Source organism: Wasmannia auropunctata, unplaced genomic scaffold (genome assembly GCF_000956235.1).
Source record: "Wasmannia auropunctata unplaced genomic scaffold, wasmannia.A_1.0 LD336022.1, whole genome shotgun sequence".
Taxonomy (NCBI): domain Eukaryota; kingdom Metazoa; phylum Arthropoda; class Insecta; order Hymenoptera; family Formicidae; genus Wasmannia; species Wasmannia auropunctata.
In genome coordinates, this window is record NW_012026868.1 from 576,729 (window position 1) to 598,073 (window position 21,345).

Genomic DNA, 21,345 nt, shown 5'->3' on the forward strand with positions numbered 1-21,345 from the left:
TGAAGAATATTGTAAATAAATAGAATTCTCGTATCCTCTCTTTTTCGCGTTTATTTATTCATTCTACATAAAAAGTCGCGAACGTAACGCAAACCCATCCGTCGTTCATAAAAATGAAACAACGGCGCGCCGAACGATCCCCGAAACTGTGTCGTTACAAATAAGAGAAAAAAAAACAGAAAAGTTTTATTCGTTCTAATGAACACCAAGTTAGAAAGAGCTGATTTTTCTTTCCTCTTTGCAGCTTTTCTTTTTCGCTTAGCCCCCGGCATCGCTCTATCGCCCGTCTTACTTCCGGAAGAAGATTCTTTTTGGTCTGTTTGTGCACGTTCGTGCAGGCGTTTCTTAATCACTTTGAAGTCGCTCTCGAAATCTGTTCGTTCCACAAGTGTGGCGATAAAAAAAGACTTCTCATTAACAAACCGCATGTAAACCAAATCCCGTGTAGTCTTGCGGGGAACACTTTGAAAATCGTCTGGTGCGCTTTCCTTTCCCGCTTGCTTGCTTCTTTTTTACACGTAACCATTTCGCCAAAGTATCTCCGCGGCGCTATTAAATGTTACACGAAAGACTGAATAATATATAGCTATAACATAGCAGAGAGCTAAATCGTCAAGTTCTAAATATATTTTGCATTATTAATAAATCGGTAAATGATCAATACATATTTGTGACTCCCTTTGTACATTATGCATATAATGCAGCCTGTTATGAAACAATACTGTACTGGTATCAGAATTCATCCTCCCATTTACAGACACGATTACCTATGTACGAATCATCGGATCTTTTGTAGTATAGCATTGTCGGTATAGTATTGTCCCATTTTGATGGTATAAGTTAACAAAAATATAATTTTGTGCGTAAAACTAATTTTTCTAACGAGCGATGTACTTCCAGGGAATACCGACGCTGATCATCGCAATATCCGGAATCGACGATGCGGTGTCCGTCGCGGTCTTCGGTATCGTGAAGAGCGTCATGTTTTCTGACGGCGCGTTGTGGTATCAGATCCTTCAGGGCCCCATTGCGGTTATCGGCGGTCTGGGATTCGGCGTCATGTGGGGCTGGTTGGCCAAATACGTGCCGGAAAAGGGCGACGTAAGTACTTTCTTTACAGCCGGAAAACTGCATTGAGAATTACGATTTTGCGAAGCCACGTTTCTGCGGCCGTGTTCGGAACGCGGGTGTGTCGGGGGGGAGGGGGGCGGAGGCACGAACGAGAGTTTTTACAAGAGGGAAAGAGGGAAAAAGAATTACTTACTCTCGGGCGCATCGGACACCAGAGTGGCGGCGCGCGCGGCGCGGAGGGATGTTGGAGTCTCTGCACCATGTCGCAGATGCGTTTTGAACGTTCTCCTTAAATTGCAACCTTATTGCCGCCGTTCGCAAGTTATGTCGGCCGCGGTGAGCGCGGTAAAACGTGCCTTCGCGGAAGAAGCGGGCTAAAGTTTGCGATATACGTAACACGGCGGCGGTATATATTTTCCGCTATCCTTGAAATTTTCCCACTGTTCGATTCTTGAAGTACGCGTGCGAAGAATACGGACGATATTGATATGATTTAAAAAATAAAATGACAGTATCGGTCTTTTTAAAATTTCGAAAGTAGAAAACTAGTCGATTAAGCCCGGCCTCTTTGTAGCTTCGCACGATGGAAATCGTTCGTGAAATTATCGTACTTTACATTATAATCATACGTCTGATTGCGCGAGATCGCAAATTGACTGTTCCAGCGCGAGATATAAGAATAAAGGGTTGCGGCGGAAATAGGGTCAACCGATGGGGAGTCGTTCACCCCGCGCCGCCACCGCCGCGCGATGAATCTCCCTCGCGCCCGCACTAGATTTCGCTGCATACCGCGAAAGCACTCGCGGGAATAGAGCACATGAGCGCAAATCCGAATAAATCTACTATCGCCGGATAAATCCACTTATGCGGTTATCGTCTGGCCGTGAAAATCCTGTAAACACTTTATGAATTGTGGAGATCTCGTGTACCGGAGATCCCTGCAAACTGTCGAGTATCTTTCGCTGGCAAAAAAACGTTTACATTTTCTCGACGGCACTTTAAACGGGTTTAATCGTCCTCGAAATTCTTAGTGATTTTCCAAAGAATTTTAAAATAGCTCTAATAAAATTAAAGCACTTCTTCGGACACTTTTTCCCCGAATGATTTTCATTCTATAGATATCTTTGCCCTTTTTCGTGACATTCGCCTTATGGCATTTGTGGCATTCTATAAATTTCGAAGTCTAATTCCGGAGAATACGCGTTCATATTTAATGTAAAAATTGAGAGGTAATTTATAATTAGCTTTGCACAAATAAAGCCGCCCTCGATGAGTTGTGAGCGAAGGACGCCCGAAGTTAGAATTAGTTCTCAGCTGGAAGATGCGACTGAAATAGCAACGTATTTTTTTTAGTACTGCGTATGTTGCATTTTTTAACGATACGATTATTTTTCGACGGTGCACATTGAACCCCTTATACGTGAGAAAATCGTTGCATCGACATCGACGATCTTCCGGCGATACCAGCGTTTTCCTTCATTGATCGATTGAAAGATTTGAAATTCAATTGAATTCGCCCGAAGACCTCGGGGGAGGCTTTGGGGAACGTCGGTTTTAGGTGAATTAAATGTCGGTGCGCGCGCGCGGATTCGGGATGCGAGGGGGGAAGCGCTCGACGAGCGCTGCACGGCTACTGCATCGCCACTTCATCGTATCTAAAGTATCGTTCACGTGAGGATTAGCGCCGTTGCACTGCGGCGGTGGTTGCAGTATTCTTAGCTCGCTGTAACCTGATTTATCCCGGTTTCGGATAAACTTAAGCTGTTACAACGTGCACCAGGTCAAGATAGAACGTATTTTTAGAGGAATGCACTTCGGAGCTGCCGCTCCGTTCGCGAATTGCTGTTTATACCTCGGTTGCCCGCTAAGTTTAACATCAACTTCTGGGCCAAACACTCCCTTAACACGGAAAATCGATCTCTTAATTTCCAACATCCATTATACTTATATATTAATAAGGTTTCTTTATATTAGTAATATAAGCATGCGAGAAGCTCTTGATAGTCTGTTTGAACATTCAAAGCGCATTACGAGCTCATACAGCAGCCCCCTTGACGCTGCCTAATTACGTCATTTACTCTTATATCAAGCGTGTATATATCAAAAGGGGAGGAGGCCCATATTTCGAAACTTATCTCTCGTAATGAAACCGATAAATCACTTCGTAATCGTGACGCCGCGTTTTCTATTAGGTCCTAACGCTTCGTTTATGTGCTAATGTTGCAGCCCTTCATAGTGCCGCTAAGAGTGCTGATGTTACTCGGGGGCGGGCTGCTGGCGATCTTCGGCAGCGACGCAATCGAGCTCGGTGGTGCCGGGCCGCTCGCGGTCGTGGCTGCAGCCTTCGTCAGCTGCTACTTTTGGCAACAAGAAGGCTGGGACGTGGACGATGTAAGTACACAGATTTATAATGTATACGGTCGTAAAACTTGTACGGGAGTTGTACTAATCCGGCGAACGAGTTGCCGGAGAAGAAATTCGCATGAAATCCCACACGCGCGAATTCCACGTGCACCACGTGGCATTAAATAGCAGCTTCAACTCTCGCAGAGCGCATTAATATATAATATATATTATATTAAATTGCCAGTTGCGATATGATTTTAAATTTCATTATAAAAAACCCCGACAGATTTCGATGATCTAACGGGTAAAAAACGATATACGTTCGAGGATATTTTGAATGGAAAACTCGCAATTCCAATCTAAGTACGAGGGATATTAAATATGTAATTTCTCGACGGAAGAGAAAGAGATGTATCGGCGACGGAAGGAGGTGCCTGCACACTCTCCTGGCCCAATAATCTCGTGAAATATTCAAGCCGACGTATCGTTCGGCGGGATGCGGATTGGGAGTCAACTGGCTCGTTCCTATTTCCGCATCGCGTCGTCGCATTCCCCGCTGTCGACGGTACGGCGGTGCGACGGTGCAGCGGTAGCGGCGCCGACACGTTCTTTCGCACGCGTTTCGTGACGTGACTGTAACCAGCATCTGTCGATATTACCGCCGTATGATATGCACGTCGTATGTCGCACGCCAGCATAATTTATCCCGGCTAGATTAATTACTACGGAACAATCGCGCGACAAGGCGGCGACAGTAAAAGCCCTTTTGTCTCAAATAATGAAATAATTCATTCGATAAAACATTTCCCTTTTCGGATACTATACGATTAGCCGTAATTACATGCATAAAATCAAATATAATTAAATATAACTTTGTCACCTTTTCGCAAAGGTTCATTCGATTAAATTTGATTAAATTATAATTATACGTATGTAATTATATTTTAATTTTGATCTATAAAGTTAAATATGGTGAGATGTAATTTGATCATTAAAAACTGTTGTTTTTTTTTCTGAGAAATAATAAATTAATATACCCCTATTTTTCTGTTTTAAGAAATAATAAATTAATATATACTTCTCTGCGTTTTAATATATTAACTACACGATAAAAAACATTTTGTATTTCTGTATAAACAGCCCCCATTCAAGCCCTTGTTAAAATTTTGTGTTGACATTTTTACCATATTCAAGTATTAATTTAATACAATCATGTTATTTCAATATTTTGTGTTAAACTATTCAGTATTTTTTAGTGTCAAAATAACACAGTTTATGAGTAAGTGAACAAATAATATAAAAATAATGTATTTTAAAACGTAAATTTTAACATAAATAAATAAATCAAAATGAATATACATAATAAAATACGTGTTAATTTAACATAATCGTAAATGTTTATTTCATTGAAAAAATATGCTTTCACAGTTTGCTCACAAATTGGGTCGGTGTTATCAGTGTTACATTTACAAAAATTTGAGTGTACCGTTTGGAACATATGAAATATATTAAATTTAACACAAATTTCCTAACTGTGTTACTTAGCATTATAAGAAAAGCGCTGTGTGAAAAAAAACAAGTGTGTGTTACCTTGTATCTGCAATTTTCTTGTATCTGCGGGGGCATGTTACATGCATTATCCGGAAATTGAAATTAAATTAAATAAATCAATATCGACGAGATTTCCTACGCACCACAGGCGCATGTAAACAATAGCAGTAAATACAAGCTCGCACGCTGCGTGAACTCTGAATATTCTGCATTTCCATGCAACGCTGGAAGATTTCCATATCCCGATATCGAGCGCAATGGACAATGCGATGTGAGATATCATCGCCGAATACCGAATCGGTTCTCCTTTAGAGGAAAATTTGTGGAAAATGTCATTGTACTCGTGGCGTTTTAACATCTAGCGTTGCGCGTACCTCGGGCAAATCGAATTAAAATTGTTGTTGTTATTACCCTTTTGCTTCGTTCGTTGAATATTACTCTTTCGGGATTTAGATATTAAAGGAAATATAGAAATAAAACAATAATTGGCTTATTTGTAATTCTACAAATGGAAATCGGACCGAGATTTTGTGCAACCGAGAATTGCAAGTAAAAATTTTATGTCCGTAAATTCAAGCGTGTGCGATCGTGATCGTTCACATATATATCTTTTCCTTTTCTTTCTTTGACAGAATCCGGTTGCCACGTCTTTCGAGATCTTCTGGATGATATTCGAACCGATCTTGTTCGGCGTTACCGGCACGCAGATCAAGATCAATGAGCTCGAAGGAAAAATCGTATACCTCGGACTAGGCTGTTTGATTTCCGCAATCGTCATTCGTATCGGAGTGACGATACTGGTCGGGATCGGCTCCAAGCTCAATCTCAAGGAAAAGGTGTTCATCGCTCTGTCGTTGATGGCCAAGGCGACCGTGCAGGCGGCCCTGGGACCCGTCGCCCTCGACGAGGTCGACAAGAACGATCAGCAGCAGGTCGAGTACGCCGAGAGGGTGCTGATGATGTGCGTGCTCTCGGTACTTTTGACCGCGCCGACGAGCGCCATCCTCATCACGCTCTCGGGGCCGAAGCTGCTGACGAAGACCACCACGCCGGTCAGCCCGCCGGAAGCTTGGAAAACGCGCAGACCGTCGATTCGCGACATTTCGATCATCAACGAGGACCCGGATCTGGAGGAGACCGCGAACGAGAGGAAGCCCTGACGACCGCATGTAATTTCGCATTCAAAGCTCAGCTAGTACGAGTCCGCCCTCATTCCCCGGCATGCCCCGAAAGTGCCTGAATGTGCCTTTATTTTAGCTACTCGAGGCAACGACTTAACGAGTCAATTATAGGCTTATATGGTTACTGCTGCGATATTACTCGACCAGGAGGTTTTTAATGTCAGCCGATTTATATCTCAGGTGCTCACACGACGGTCGAAAATGAAGTGATCGCTGCGATATCACAGCTGGAACTTTTATCCCGCGAAGAGATTTTATTCAACTTGACATTAGAGATCGTCGGTGTCGTTATACTTTAAGTCTGGAGAAGCGATCGAATTTAAAAACGATGATTCTGGTTTATGCAAAAATTCTTCGTATGAAATGAGAGGACGATCGATAATTGGCCGTATCTTGCATCTGTATAATAAGACGCAGAGATTGTATTTATTTAAGGATTTTATGATCTTAGGATTTGGGAGTTCGTAAAACCGTAAATAAAGAGAAGTTTCATGGATGCCTCCCGTGATCTTGAAACTTATACTATGCGCGTGCGCGCGTGCGCGCGCGCGCAACTTGTTGACGAATTTATAATTATATTTATTTATAATTATAATTATACATTTTATTATACATTATTATAATAACTTTAATTATAATAATGTCCACGTCATTTCTTTTCTCGATCACTCTATTTTAAGCACAGGAATCTATTAGCGAGACTCTTGCTAATTATTACACTTAGTACGTTCTTTTAATGAATTCATTGTGCCGATATTGACCTCGTGGTGTTTTTAAATAAAAAGAAAAAAAAGGAGAACAGAGATTGTGCTGCAGATGAGATACATCTATGTGCTAGTGACAATTTAATTATCGATAACACGTAGAAATTTTATTGATTCATTCGTTACTCAACATTAATTTTTATAGGTAATTTGCGTTAATTGCGCAAGAAAATTATTTGTTGAACGACAGGTTACCATGTGACACGCGAAGACATTTTTGTAATAAATACCTAATCGAGACGCGACTGTTGCGCTCTAGTTTGCCGTTCATACAATATTATAAGTGATTATGGAAGCTCTAAGAGTGATTGATTTATACAGGTGTTGGTCGGGTTTTATGATTTTAAGTGTGCGTTTGTAGCGGAAAGAAGTGAATTGCGCGAGAGTGCGAGTCTGGCATTAGAATCGCCGGCTATAACAAAGTTATGCCACGTGATAAGTTATCTTAGTCTTTTTCTTAAGGAGTTATTTTTCAGTGAAAGGGGAAAACTGGTTTAAGTTTCTTAGTGGCATAGAGAGTTTATAGTCTTTCGATGGTTCTGGCATTAAGTAGCGCGTGTCTAGGAATACGTCCTGAATACATCCTGGACATATTCTGTATACGTGTAAACAGATATATTGTTGGAAGAAATCATAATTTTACCGTTAAACTCTGTTTAAATATATATTTAAAATAAAAGCAGTTTTTGCTATTTATGGACTTTTTAATATTTATTCGATTCCTATCGATTGCTACCGAAGAAAATAACTGAAGAAAATAACTAATATGCGGTGAAAATAAAATGCAATATTCTAATATATACGCACGAGAAAATATTGCAACGTGTCCTGAGATCGTTTTAAAAAAAAGACAATTTTATTTTTATTATTTTATTATTTTATAATATTATTTGATTTGCTTATCGTCAAGTTAAAAAAAGCAACTTGTTCTAAAAAATATCTCCTAAAATATATTACTATTATATTAACTGTATAAAAAAGTATTTTCTTAACATAAATATACAAGCGCAAAGGAACCATTCATGTTTAAATAATAACATTTTATATACATATTCTTTTCATCTTTACTATAATGTAAATCTAATTTATAATCTAATTTTTGCAAAAATATCATAATTTGTGACGATTAAAGATAATCTAGGATAATCTTCTTTGGTATTCTTGGTGGCCTTTTTTAGTGCAACTAACTGGCAATTGTAAATCTATTTAAAAAAAGAATATTCGCGATACATGTAGATAGAATTTTGTACTATTTTTAGAACTGTAAAAATGTATACTTAGCAGACATTTCTAAGGGACAGGAATAGCAGTTATAATAAGTCCATTATTAAAATACGAGCTAATACAAAAGGAAACTTTACAATCGTATCCCATGTCAATTCATGCCACTATACATAATATTTACGTGTAGCGCCAGATCGTCCAATTGGCAATCACACGCAATTATTCCTCCTGTCGATTAACAACCCTCCTGCTACCAAGAGAATAATAAGATTACAGAATAGCAGATTAATCTTATTTGGAATATAATTCATTCGTAATAACGAACAAAGTTTGTCATTATTATGTGTTATTTATCAAAATATGCTGTAACTGTTAATAAAATATCGATAGCGGGAAGATTTTACTTGTTAGCTGACAAGATTGTGTATTTAAGATAATCACAAATGGGACAGAGCGTGACGCGAGGACACAAGAATATATGGCGAAAAGAAGGAAGACGTAAGTGATTCATAAACAGTCTCAATTATTACCTTACGGCGTCAAACTAATCGCGTAGGTAGTTAACGTACTGCTACTCGCGCTTTTCCTGACTCTATAAGGATCGTACACAGTCGGATTGCCCGTCGGAGTCGGTTTCTTCTTATTGGTATCCAAACCCAATCGTTTGCGAAGCGCTTGGTACACGCGACTCTTCAAGACGAAGAGAATGAAGATCAGTAGACCTTGAAGACAATTGAAGACGTCGCTGGTGTAGAAAAACACGTGGTGCCAGTGCGCGTGATCTAAATATTTTATCAGGAAGAACGACACCATCTCGCAGATCCAGGACATTCCCATGACGATGAACAGTTTGACGTTCATGACAAATCTATGAAAGTAATGTGGATACAATTAATAAAATAAAATTTTACATAAAATAAATGATATATAAAGATATTAATAAAAAATACAGATAAAGCAGCGCTCAAGTTCGATAACAATTCTGTTCTAGCTGTATTTACAATATTCCTTGTAGTCGCAATAATAATACAAAAAGAAATGATTTATCACGCGTTTTCCATTTATTGGAAATCATTGGGAAAGCGATTATTTATATATAGCTAGACCGAGCTCTCCAGTGGTTGTTTGCAAAAATGCGTAACCGGATAACTAACCGACTACTCATAACAGAAGTCATTGATGTATAAAGAAAACGCGCTTCCGAACACGCACGACTTTATTACCGCGCTTCTAATTTTAGTTTTAAATAGGGAGTGATTTTCGCGTTTTTGCGTAGGTTGTGCTAGAATGAGATTTCGAGGAAGGCATTAAAAGTCCCGAAATGACGCACGTGCTCAAAATTTACGTGCGTTAACCGCAAAGTATCTTTTTCCATTTACAATTGTCATAAAAAAAAAAACAAGGAAATGATCATTTCTGCTGAGCTGGCGAAAAAGCACTCACCTCTTTCTGTCGGAACGAAATCGTTTGCTTCTGGGATCCGCGGGGTCCGCAGTCACTCTTTTTATCTCCGCTTTCACCTTATTGCAGTGTATCGACGTGAGAACGAAGAACACCACGTTGGATATCAGCATAATCATTACTGGTCCGATGAAGAAAATTAATTCACCGTACGCATCCCGTAATTCTGCAATTGATTTGATTAAAATATAAGTGTTATGTTCGGTGGACTTCACGATTTTTTCGTTTCGTGGACACGTGGTAGAATAAATTGTTACAGTAAAAAACAAATATTAATGGTTATCAATTGACAGATACATCGACCCAACAAAATTGGCTACGTTGTTTTCCTTGGGAAAAATTTATTTCAAGTAAATATTATACGACCGAATATGAGAAATCTTTATAACGAAAAGGTTTTGAAAACAGATAAGTTGTATCTTGCCATATATAACTTGTCCGCGACGGAAAAGTCTAATTTTGAAATGTGTCCAAGAATTCTATCTCCAAAAAACTAATAGATAAACATTGCCTAGGCATGTTGGGACTGGAGTCGCGACAGAGCTATAAAGATAATAATGCATATACTGCCACGTACATACAATAAAATTCGATTTCGAAACGTGCTCGAAATTTCAAATTCTGTAGATAAAAATAATAAATAAACACAGCCCAGACATGTTAGAGATTGAGCCATGACGATGTCATAAAACTTTATCAAGGGATGAGATAACCCTTCGGCAAAAAAAATAATTTATCTTATTTCAAACAGATAACCCAGGTTGGGTTATCGGTTTGAAATAAGATAAATTCTTAAAGCTTATTCATTGGTGAATCACCTTAGACGTTTCACCGATTTTTTAGGTTTCGCATCTTGCTATTGGTGGGTCTTTGTTTTTTCTTTATCAAGGGATGAGATAATCCTCCGGCAGTAAAAATAATTTATCTTATTTCAAACCGATAACCCAGGTTGGGTCTTTTTTCTACCGGAGGGTTATCTCATCCCTTGATAAAGAAAAAACAGAGACCCATTAATAACAAGATGCGAAACCTAAAAAATCGGTGAAACGTCTAAGGTGATTCACCAATGAATAAGCTTTAAGAATTTATCTTATTTCAAACCGATAACCCAACCTGGGTTATCGGTTTGAAATAAGATAAATTATTTTTTCTGCCGGAGGGTTATCTCATCCCTTGATAAAAAAAAAACAGACCCACCAATAGCAAGATGCGAAACATAAAAAATCGGTGAAACGTCTAAGGTGATTCACCAATGAATAAGCTTTAAGAATTGATAATCGTAGGACGGGCGGAGTGATCCCGAATCAAATCTTCCAATCAAACCTTAACTTTCTCAACTTGACACATCCCACATCCCATGAGATTTCCTATATAAACCGGGACATTCCCGGGACCTTCCTCAAAATCAGAGTCAGAGTCAGAGAGTCAGCCTGCATAGTCAGAATCCTTCGTTATATCCTCCCACAATGGAAAATTTCTTGACAAGTTAGAATCTGTGCGCAGTTTAACTTCGAGTGCCGTCAATGTTTTTTAGAAGTCTCAGCCGTAAGGGGTACATCAATTACAACATCCAACTCTCACCAAAATGTAAGTCTCGTTTTTCTTATTTTTAATTTCTTTCGAGTCTGAATTCTAATATTGTTCAAACACATTCACTCCCTCGTCCATATCATTAAGCCTTTTAATCTCTAACGCGGTATCTCTAAATGTATAATATTTCTAATTGTATTTTTAAAATTAAATAATTTTTATTTGATCGATAATTATTATCTTATCTTTTTAAATTCAAGAAAAACAAAACCAAAAGTTATATTATAAAATCTATATCTATAATTGTTAATCAAGTTGTAATCCCGATCCGAATTATTTTTGTAAGCTCTAGACAATTCTCGTAAAAGTTAGTTATAGTCATAGCATGAAAGACATAGCATTATAATCTTATCGTAACTATAATTTTAAAACTTTAATTTCGTCAACATGAAATTGGTTCAGCTATGTTTCAAATCGCATATTATAATTTTCAAACTTTATTTTTGTCATAATGAAATTTATTAAGCTAGTAATTAGTAATAAATTTAATTGTTATGTTTAATCGCAACTCTCTTTATTTCAACTAAGAGACCTCACCCACGTTCATCCCCTTCCCGTACAGAGAATCGCACAGATCCGATCCTGAGTAATAGGGATTAAGTTCCTTAACTAAAACAGGACCAACGATCGCGCTGGTTTGAGATCGAGTAATAGCGTCCTTTTCAGGAGATTGACTCCGTCAAATCGTACGTACGCCTCCGTGACAGACTATCTCGTTACATCCTTCCATATCCCCTCCCTTCTCTCCAAATATTATCTCGTTTCTAGCGGGACTCCTCCTAATTCTTTCTAAAAAATTGTCCTCCGGAGCTTGGACGTAACAGAAGCTAAAAAATCTAAAAATTAAGGACTCGTCCGGGATGAAAAGTGCGATTCTTTGTGGGCAGGAATGAACACGAGGTCTACATCTCCGATAAGAATGATGATCTTTATAAAACCGCTTTAAAGAGTCAAGGAAAAACTAAACCGCGACATTCAACACACCACACTTCCACTCCCGCTGTATCCTTCGATCCTGTTGTGACAAATAGATTTTTCACTGATTCATCTAAAGTTTTTATTATTCTAAGTATTTCAGTTTTTATTGATGTAACATAAGAAAAACATTCGATTTTTTTCTCGCGTCGCTCTCTGGCAGTCCTAATAGCAGCAGGCCTCATTATGCGAGTACTTTGCGAGTTTTTGTACTTAATATTTTCTTTATTTTTATCTATGTATTTTATTTTCTTTTAAAATATGTAATAAATTAAAATAAGTTAAAATATTAAAAATATTTCATTTTATATAAAGACAATTGTAATATAAATATGAAAATATTATTTTTCCCAAATTTGTATCATTTAATTATACTTTTATTAATAAATAAATTAAATTTTACTTCATGCTAATAAGAAACTGAATTAAAAAATATACACATATAACTCGGTAATAGTTAAGTTTCCGTAAACTTTACCTTCGCTCTGAATCGTAAAGGCTGTTGAGAATTTTTCTTACTTGACCGAGTGCAGTTGCTTTGACGGTATAAATGATACTTATTACGCGAGTAGTTAGTCCAATTGGATTTTATATATCAAGGGGCAATGATGCCTGAATTTGCTTTAGAGCACGATCAATACGATTGCTCGAGAAAGTTTTTAATTATCGGATAATTGCGCGGCGCGACGATAGAAAGAAAACTTTACGTTTGCCTTCCCCTTCGATACGGTCAACTTTGAACGCCAAATGAAAATTTTCCGGCTGGCAATTCATCTTGTACCAATTCGCAGCCTCATCTATTTCCGATGTATAAATTATAATAGTGAAGAGGCGCGAAGAAACAACCAACGCATCGCGCCAAGTCAGCTTTTGTTGTAACGAGAAATCGCGGCAATCTTTCCGAGAACGCCATAATTAGCATTGACAAATTTGCATTACATCATCACTAGACAACAGTTATCGCTTGTAAGACTTGTAAGTGACTCACGCATAAACCAACAGCTGTTAATGCCTATATTGGGCATCAAATAGTCCGGCAGGATATCCGTGATGTCGGAAGTGATAGCGAGGATTAACACCAGGAAGGAGAGGCCCCACGTATACAAACAGTATAACAGAAACTTTTTCCTATCCTCGCGCGCCTTCGTCATGGTACTCCCGCGCAAAACTCTGCGAAGAAGATAAATTACCATTATCTTATTTGTTAAGAAGTAATGCGACGTATGCAATTGTTGAGAACAATGTAATCCCGAGCATGCTAAAAAAAAACTCCGATATTCATTCCGAGTGTGCTTCTTAAGATGACGCTTTCAATATTAATTGAGCGATGAGAAAGAACTAAAACTGATGATGAGGCATGCGAGTGATATTCAAGTGTCAGAAAGGATTGAAGCGCACGATCCGCTTCATTACGACGAAGTCGTTCGTTATTCCAGAAAGTCCATCGATTTGGGACTCACGGTCGTAAAATTCCGCGAATGCCATATGAATATTACATAATTTATTTTTCGATTCGCGGGGAATGAACGTCATAAAAAAAAAAAATATGTAAGAAGCGGACGTACTCGTGGAATTTCGAGAGAGCGCGAGCCAACCCGGCAGCATTTAAAATGTTATACCGGCATCGTCGTCGCCGCTACATGTGGAAATCTATTTTCTCCGTATATTTACAAATCCCCCAGCTAGAATAGCGTCTTGAACACACAAACGTTCGTAACCGGCGAGAAACGACAAGATATGCCCAGTTCCGAGCAATCGTCAGGTCGCTCTTGGATAGGGCACAAAGTGTCCCGAAGTTATTTTTTTTTTTGCTTAACAAAAATGCGAGGATTTATTTTCTCGAGTTATATCGCGTCGATACTTCTACGTGATACATCCCGATTGTAATGTTGATCTACTAAAAGAATGTGAATTAAAAATATTTAGTAAAAAAAAATAATTTTTTCTTCTGGGAGTTACAGATTCCTCGATTTAAATGCTCTGTGAAATGAATACTTTCCTGCGTGTTATGCATATAATGTCGGCGCTATATAGAACGCGTTGAGTCATTTCGGTGTTTAATGTTTGACAGTGTATATTTTTTTTTTTTCGTACCCGGCATACGTAGAACGCAATGAATTCGTGAATAGGCGTACACAGACGGGGGCGTTCACAATGACGGAGGAATTAATGAGAACCGACAAGACGTCGATGAGACATTCTACCGGTTCTACGAAAGGTCAACGAGAGGCAATTGAGATAACATCGAGATACAACCATCGGATAAATGAGAAGGTGCAATTTTACGCGATCATAAACTTAATAAGATTATTAAAAGAGAACCGACTAATTCATCGGTCGGTTATCAAAGATATGATTATTGATTTTCCACCCGAGAAAATTGTTACACCGCCCTCATTCACCTAATCTTATCTCTTCAATCATCCCATTTGACCCGATCGCGCGTAATCGCGTCATACCCGACTTACCCGAAGGTCCACCATATGTCGAAGCACATGACGTTGAGCCAGGAAAACGCCGATAGAAAAGAAAAAAGCATGGTGTAACCTGGAAAAAACATTTTCTTTTTTTTTTTTTTCGTTTCCTCAACGTCGTTCGTACATATACATATATGCGAAAATATTTTCTGATATAAGGTATATCCGCGTGCGAACCTAAGGTTTTGCACGCCGTCGCATATTGTTTTGCAGTCGCGTCGCTGGAGATCCAAGTGATGATGGACAAGCAGATGAAGGCCACGAGGAGGCTGCTCACGTGGCACATGAGCGTTTTACCGTGAAGATTCTGCAGACTCGGCAGGCACGCGTACACCAGCAAGGTCATCAGCAGGAAAGCGCAGCTGACGATCTGCAGGGCGGTGTTCATCCGATACCTGTCAGCGAGAAATGCATTTCGCGTTTCATATTTTGCTGGGTCCGCACATAACACGTGCGCGACGCATATTTAGTTTATTCGGCTCGTAAGACCGGAACCCGACCGTTATTTTCATCAATTTCGTACAGACATTGATAAACGCCTCACTCTCTCTCTCTTTGCGCGCACCGCGCGTATACAACTAAAACGCTTACAGCTCTCGAATACCGGGCAACATCTATATTGTGCCGGCGCGCCGGTACGCTATAGTTTGTTTGACTTCGCCAAGTTTAAACAAATCAAGTCTGCCGAGTTTCACCAAATTTGACGAGAATTTGCGGTGGGAGAAACGGGAGCCGGAACGCATAGAAATGTCCACAGCGTCAATAGAGGGATCTAACGCGATGCATTCTCTACTTTAATTCCCTCCCTCCAACTCAATCCGAACTCGTACTTTTCCGAAGCAACTTTCCCGATATTGTAAAGCATTTCGGCAATATTCACGCTCGATGCAATCTCTCTGTTACCGAATACATCTACGTTACCGAAAACATTAACTAAATATTACAGTAACATTAGCTAAAAATGAAGATGAATAGATACTACAGATACGCAAGTGTGATTATTGCACAGTTACAATACACTTTACAACTGAAAAAAAATAGAAAATAATTTACCTTACTGAAACATCGGTTGTCGGTGGATGATCGAAACATGCGAACAAATAAAAGCTATTCTCGAATTCCGATATGTTGTAAAAGACGTCCATGCAGTACTTGTTCAGATCGTGTACGGTATAATCTTCGATAAAAACGTGTCCCTCTGACGTCAGGAGCCATTCTTCCTCCCTCGGATCCATGGGATACATGCCGTACTTACACGGCTTCCCAATCAAGACTCCGTAGTCTAAGCAATCAGAGGAGAAGTCTATTAACCCTCTGTTCCTCCATAGTAGGATTCTCATCGACAACTTGTTACAACTTGTTAATTGTCATTGATTATCAATGAATTTCAAATAAGCAGTTAAATAGACAGTTAAATGTCTTTCTTGGAAAGAGCGTTTAAATCTTATTATTAAAAAAAGAACCTTTAGTCGTGCTGAAAGCGGACGAATTCGTTTGATTTACGGCGTTTGCGAGGGCCTCGTGAAACTCTATCCGTTCGTCGGGTACAGCGAGTTTATTGCATCCCCGGGCGTAAAAGAACTCATTTTCGGCGCAGCACTTTCTGATGCAGGCGTGCCCGTCGCAGAATTCCGGATCTCTGCAGACGCGCGCCACCAATGTTCGATCAGACGCAGAATCCGGCGTCATCTCGAGACAAGCGTTACCCTCGGTAACCGAAAGTTCCTCTTTGACGATTCGATTCTTGAACGTTGGAACCATCACCTGCCAAGGTTATTCGATTCATGATAACGTTGCTTTCAGTAAAATATTGCTTTTGTGAAATATTCTTCAGGATAAACATGTGATAAGTTTTCAGACAAAAATCATAAAATAAAAAACACATAAAAAATATCGTGGACATCTTTTGTTCAAAATAGGATTCTTTACATTTACGCCGTTCTGCTCTCGTTTTCAACCTTTGCATTGTCGACTATTTTGTAATCATTTTCAGTTGGTCGGTCACAGCAATTCGAATTATTTCTCGAATATTGTCGAAAGGCTTTAAAAAAAATGTCGTAATCTCATCCACTTTACTCTCTTGACTGTTTCTCCTCCCTTTGACTGTTTCTCGTTTCCGAAATTGGAATTGTAGTTAAAAGATCAAAGATTCGATATTCCAGCAAATCAAACCGCTGCGCGCTGTGACCGACCAACTGAAAACTATTATACAAAAGAAGAATAGTCAACGGCGATTCAAAGATTGAAAACGAGAACAGAACGGCGTATTGTAAAGGATCCTGTTTTAATCCTATTTTGATAAAAAAAATGTTTAAATATTTCTCTGACACTTTCTTTATTTTATATGATTTTTATTTCAAAATTTATGGGCCGCTCTGTATATTAATCTTATAATATTTTAATTATAGTTAATATTATTATACATTGTTCATTTTTATTGCTTGATAAAATAAAATTCTTAAGATATCTGAAATAATAACTTATGAATGAAGGGATATGCAACTGTAAAAAGCTTGGAATCTTAGAAGTTAATTTTAGACTTGCTCACCGAATATATATTATTCCGCACGAAGACATCGCTTTCGTCAATCTTATAATCAACGATCGGGCCCCTGCATGTGGGTGGACTTTCGCTAGCTACCACCACAAAGTCTACGTTAGCCGATTTATTTAGCAAAAATGCTACGAGACTCTCCGATTCACTTAACCGGGACACACAAGCCTTTGTGCGGCTGTCGAATATTGTATTGCGAGGGCAACATTTTCTGACGTATGCTAGCTGCGGAAAGGATGCGGTAATCGCTTTCACCCGCCGATCTTTGTTCGATCGGCAATGAACGACTATTACGGCGCTCTCACCGGTTACTTGCTCGTGAAGTATCTCGAGGCAAGCTGGCATCTACAAACAGTTTATCAAATTGATAAACAAGGATCATATGTTTGTATGCAATGCTATATTTTTAAACCTGCCGTTTCGCATCAATCAATTATGTAATTGGGATGGCATGTACACTCTCAATTGTATCACGTAACGATAATAATTATCATAAGAATACCACCCAGAGAAATTTCAAGTGTAAAAGTATGTTTCTTTTTTTTTATGTAAGTGAATATGTGAATTGCAAGTTTTCGCTACTATTTTCCTATCTTATCTATTTTTTAGAAAAAATAAACGTAAAATGAGATGTTTTAATTGAAATTTCTTCTATTTTCAAAAAATTAAAATATTTCTTTACATAAATATGTTTCTATTTGTTTACTCTTTGCTTACTCATGTTTCATTTTCATTTGTAAATGTTTGCTAAAATATGCGACGCACCCAAATACACTCGGGCAAATTAAAGAATGATTAATATTTGGAGTAGTGGTTGATATTTTGATTAAAAAATTGAGAATTAGCAAAATGAAAATTAGCAAATTATCAATTAGCATTACATTACATTAGTACACTACATTAATAACATTAGTATATTAATTTACATAATTAAAGATAAATGAGAAGTATTATAAAAGTATTTAGTATTATTTAATTGTAAAAGATCGTATTTTCTGTTCTATTATGTGTTCCATCATAAGTTTTTATATTATACATGTTATTAAAAACGCGTTTTTCTTTTTATTTTTTTATTGAAAATTCTTTTTGACTTCTACCTTGTCAGTTGTCAAGCACCAAAATATCGCGATCTTTTATTTTAACGATAAAAATGAAGAAGATTAAGGAAAAATTAAAAATAAATGAAAAGTTGATTATTATTACTGTATCGAAAAGGATTGTATTCTCTGTTTTATTAAGTTTTCTATCGTAAATTTTTATTAAGCATCTTATTAAAAATACGTTTCTCTTTCTACTTCCTTATTGAAGACACTTGACTTCTGTCACGTCAATCAAGACATCGCAGTCTTATGTTAGTTAAAGATAAAGAAGATCAATTTAACAATCACACAATTTACCTCCAAGAAGTAGTTGGAATCGAGATCGTCGAGCGGCGTTGTCATAATATCCTCGGGTTCGTCGCACTGAGGAATCCCTTGAAACCCCGCGGTGGTGTTCCAATGGCGAGCATAAAGCTTCATCGCGTTCGGTACTGGAACGCATTCTACGACCGAGCGTCCCGAGAAGATCTCTCCTGGCGGGCAACATTTCGTCAGGTGCGATTCCGACGGTACTCCAGTCGAGAATAATACCAGACCGAGCAAAACGAACCTCGTCGTTGACATAGTTGTGTAAAAATATAATTACTCGTGTATCTCATGCAAACAATCTCTTCCCATTATCCCTTGTCCGAACATCGCTTGATGTTACGTTCCAAATTGCCACTCCCCGATTATTTATATGTCGTTACTTTGCGGCTACATCACGAAACTGCAGCTCTAATTTTGTTTTTTATGCTCTTTTTTCGCGTCTTTTTTTCCTCTCTGTATATTCTATTTCAGTTTCTATGAAAATATAATTCGCACGTGTTGTCGATTAATACGGGCAATCTCTCGCGTCGCTCCCTTTTCCCTTCTTCAGAAAAAAGTCCTTCAGATTTTCCTCTCTGCTGTCAGATTATTTTAAATAGAATTTAAGCCAAGTTTCTTTAAGTACGTGTATAAATCTGTCTTGTAAAGATTCTTTCGTGCAGGTTTTATGCTCAATTAAATTAATACTTGCTTGTACTCGATTTTACTTCTTTGTTCGTGACTCGCTTTTCCTTTTGCCTTAAATTGCATTCATGTCAGCTGATTCGGACAGCTGGCATACGTCCATGTGAATGCTATTAAATATTTAAGCGGAACGGAAATAGTTGTTATCCGTTTAACGATAGCTTGCATTACTGTCCTTCCATTTGAATTGTCCTACGTAGAATTTACCACCGCTACAATTTTAAATCGGATTATACAATGTCCGATATGAATTTATAATTATATAACACGTGATTATTAAAATTTTAAAACGAAGAGTCTTTAACATTTATTAATTTTTTTAAAGTAAGTTAGAGATTGTTTTTAGATATTTATAAATTATAACACTTTTACAAGTCGAATCTTTGTACATCTTTTCTTTTTTAAATTCACTTATTTCACATGTGTGTAGAAAAATCTACAGATAAGAATCTATTTAACGTAAACGCAGTAAAAATGCAGTTCATTAATCAAATCACTTGTTCGCCCTTAGCGCTCGACTGAAAAATTACAATCCGACTCGCCCAGCTCCTCTTCCTATTTACCAAACCTTTTGTCTTCCTCGAGTGAAGTTAAACAGCAACACCCACGCCATCCGTGCACTCGATCGAATTATTGTGTCGTCTCTGTAAATAATCAAGAACACTCTCGGCCAATCGATTTTACAACATTGCCCTGCCCGGTACTATTAACGTGATTATCCTTCGGCATTCGCGAAGCGCGTGCGGCGTACGCGAACGCGCGGCTGGAACTGCCGTTCACACGTACGCGCTTCTCCACGCGACGTATCCGAACAGATCAGCGAGAAAAAGGGAAACGAATGAGACGCTTCAACTGTAACGCCTCGGCATAACACTGGATGCACCGAGAAACGTTGCGCGATGAGGATGCCACTTCCACGACTGCGTCGATCTTTTATCTTTCTCTTTTCTTCGCGCCTCTTCTTTTCTCTCTCTCTCTCTCTCTCTCTCTCTCTTTCTCTTTTTTCATTCTTTCTCTTTTCGGTCATTCCGCTCATTTACATACACACACACACAAAGTTTTTTTTTCTCCCTTTCCGTTTCTTTTTCCCTCTATGAGGGAATCCTACTACTACTAAGTATCTTACTACTACCTTTCTTTTTTTAAAATACTTCAAATTCCCCGAGTTTTTACTTGTCATGTGTCTGCATCTGTCTACTTTAACGTTCCCTTAAAAGGGGAAGGATCTTAGACCATTATAGCCTGAGAGTTTTCCAGAGATTTCTTCGTGAAACGACGTTGTCTCGACAAAAATGCTTCTATTCTATAATTCCGTCGTCAAATATTTGTAATATCCCCGATAATTATTATTATTTTCAGGATACTTTTCAGGATGCAGGAATGACAAGCTATTACTCCTTTTTTGTAAAACTGATATAATAAATAAATGACGATGTTATTGCAGATCTAAAATGTAACGTGTTTAAAAAGTTCAAATAATAACAAACAAAAAAAATTTTAGAGAATTAAAAAAATTATTTAAATTTAATTATCAGACAAATTATCTTTCTAATATAAAGTATTGATAAACAAATTCTTATAATGTCAAAAGGAAAACAATTTACTATTATAAAAATTTATCCTAATTTATGTTGTTTCCTAGAATTAAATTAATGATTAGATATTGTTAGGAAGATTTAAAAAGTAAGACAATTGAGAGAAAATCTAAAATCTCTTGAATCTATTCTGTTTTAATATTTCGATACATACAATATTCTTCTAATTCCACACAATGAAACTTCTTATGGCAATATTTTCAATTTTTATTTTTTAAGAAAAATATATATAACCGTGAGATTTTTGCAGATTTTCTAATGTCAAATTTCCAATAAAATGTTTAAGAAATTATACTAATTCCAAAATTTTTCACTATTTAAAGCATGATTAAAATCTGTGATTAATTTCAATTAGCGATTATAATTTATCAAATAATATATGTTATATTGAATTAAACATAGATAGAATTATTTATTTTTTGCTGTTTAATACATGAAAACCATTGTAATTAATTCCCATTCT

The 21,345-nt window shown here is 37.7% G+C and overlaps 2 protein-coding genes across 13 annotated transcripts in view; one reads left to right on the forward strand and one right to left on the reverse strand.

Moving 5' to 3' along the window:
* Nucleotides 1-7,263, forward strand: part of LOC105453068 (mitochondrial sodium/hydrogen exchanger 9B2) — a 30,625-nt gene extending 23,362 nt beyond the window's left edge. For all 5 annotated transcript variants that reach the window (XM_011694762.1, XM_011694759.1, XM_011694758.1 and 2 more), the window contains 3 exons: nucleotides 901-1,101; nucleotides 3,298-3,462; nucleotides 5,601-7,263. In XM_011694762.1, coding sequence (XP_011693064.1) covers nucleotides 901-1,101; nucleotides 3,298-3,462; nucleotides 5,601-6,128 — 894 coding nt within the window. In that variant the 3' untranslated portion in view covers nucleotides 6,129-7,263. The remainder of the gene's footprint in view (nucleotides 1-900; nucleotides 1,102-3,297; nucleotides 3,463-5,600) is intronic.
* Nucleotides 7,264-8,097: 834 nt separating this feature from the next.
* LOC105453070 (G-protein coupled receptor Mth2) lies at nucleotides 8,098-20,156 on the reverse strand. 8 transcript variants are annotated; one of them, XM_011694770.1, is made up of 11 exons: nucleotides 19,856-20,156; nucleotides 18,845-19,499; nucleotides 18,592-18,767; nucleotides 17,189-17,539; nucleotides 16,104-16,404; nucleotides 15,694-15,922; nucleotides 14,818-15,035; nucleotides 14,632-14,710; nucleotides 13,152-13,333; nucleotides 9,581-9,764; nucleotides 8,098-9,005 (listed from the first exon to the last, which is right to left on the reverse strand). In XM_011694770.1, exons 2-11 carry the CDS (start codon nucleotides 18,891-18,893, stop codon nucleotides 8,669-8,671), a joined length of 2,106 nt encoding a protein of 701 aa, XP_011693072.1. In that variant the 5' UTR covers nucleotides 18,894-19,499; nucleotides 19,856-20,156; the 3' UTR covers nucleotides 8,098-8,668. The 8 variants fall into 8 exon arrangements, with proteins under 8 accessions (XP_011693072.1, XP_011693073.1, XP_011693071.1 ...); XM_011694771.1 differs by having other exon boundaries at nucleotides 19,851-20,156; XM_011694769.1 differs by having other exon boundaries at nucleotides 18,845-19,178; nucleotides 19,295-20,156.
* Between the last annotated feature and the right edge of the window lie 1,189 nt (nucleotides 20,157-21,345).

Excerpts from the sequence above, each read along its gene's own strand:
- LOC105453070 (XM_011694770.1), bottom strand. The coding sequence starts at position 18,893 with ATGAGATACACGAGTAATTATATTTTTACACAACTATGTCAACGACGA. Across the intron at positions 15,923-16,103 it reads CGCTTTCAGCACGACTAAAG|ACTACGGAGTCTTGATTGGG; the intron begins GTTCTTTTTTTA and ends CTGATTGCTTAG. Across the intron at positions 14,711-14,817 it reads GACGGCGTGCAAAACCTTAG|GTTACACCATGCTTTTTTCT; the intron begins GTTCGCACGCGG and ends TGTTTTTTCCAG.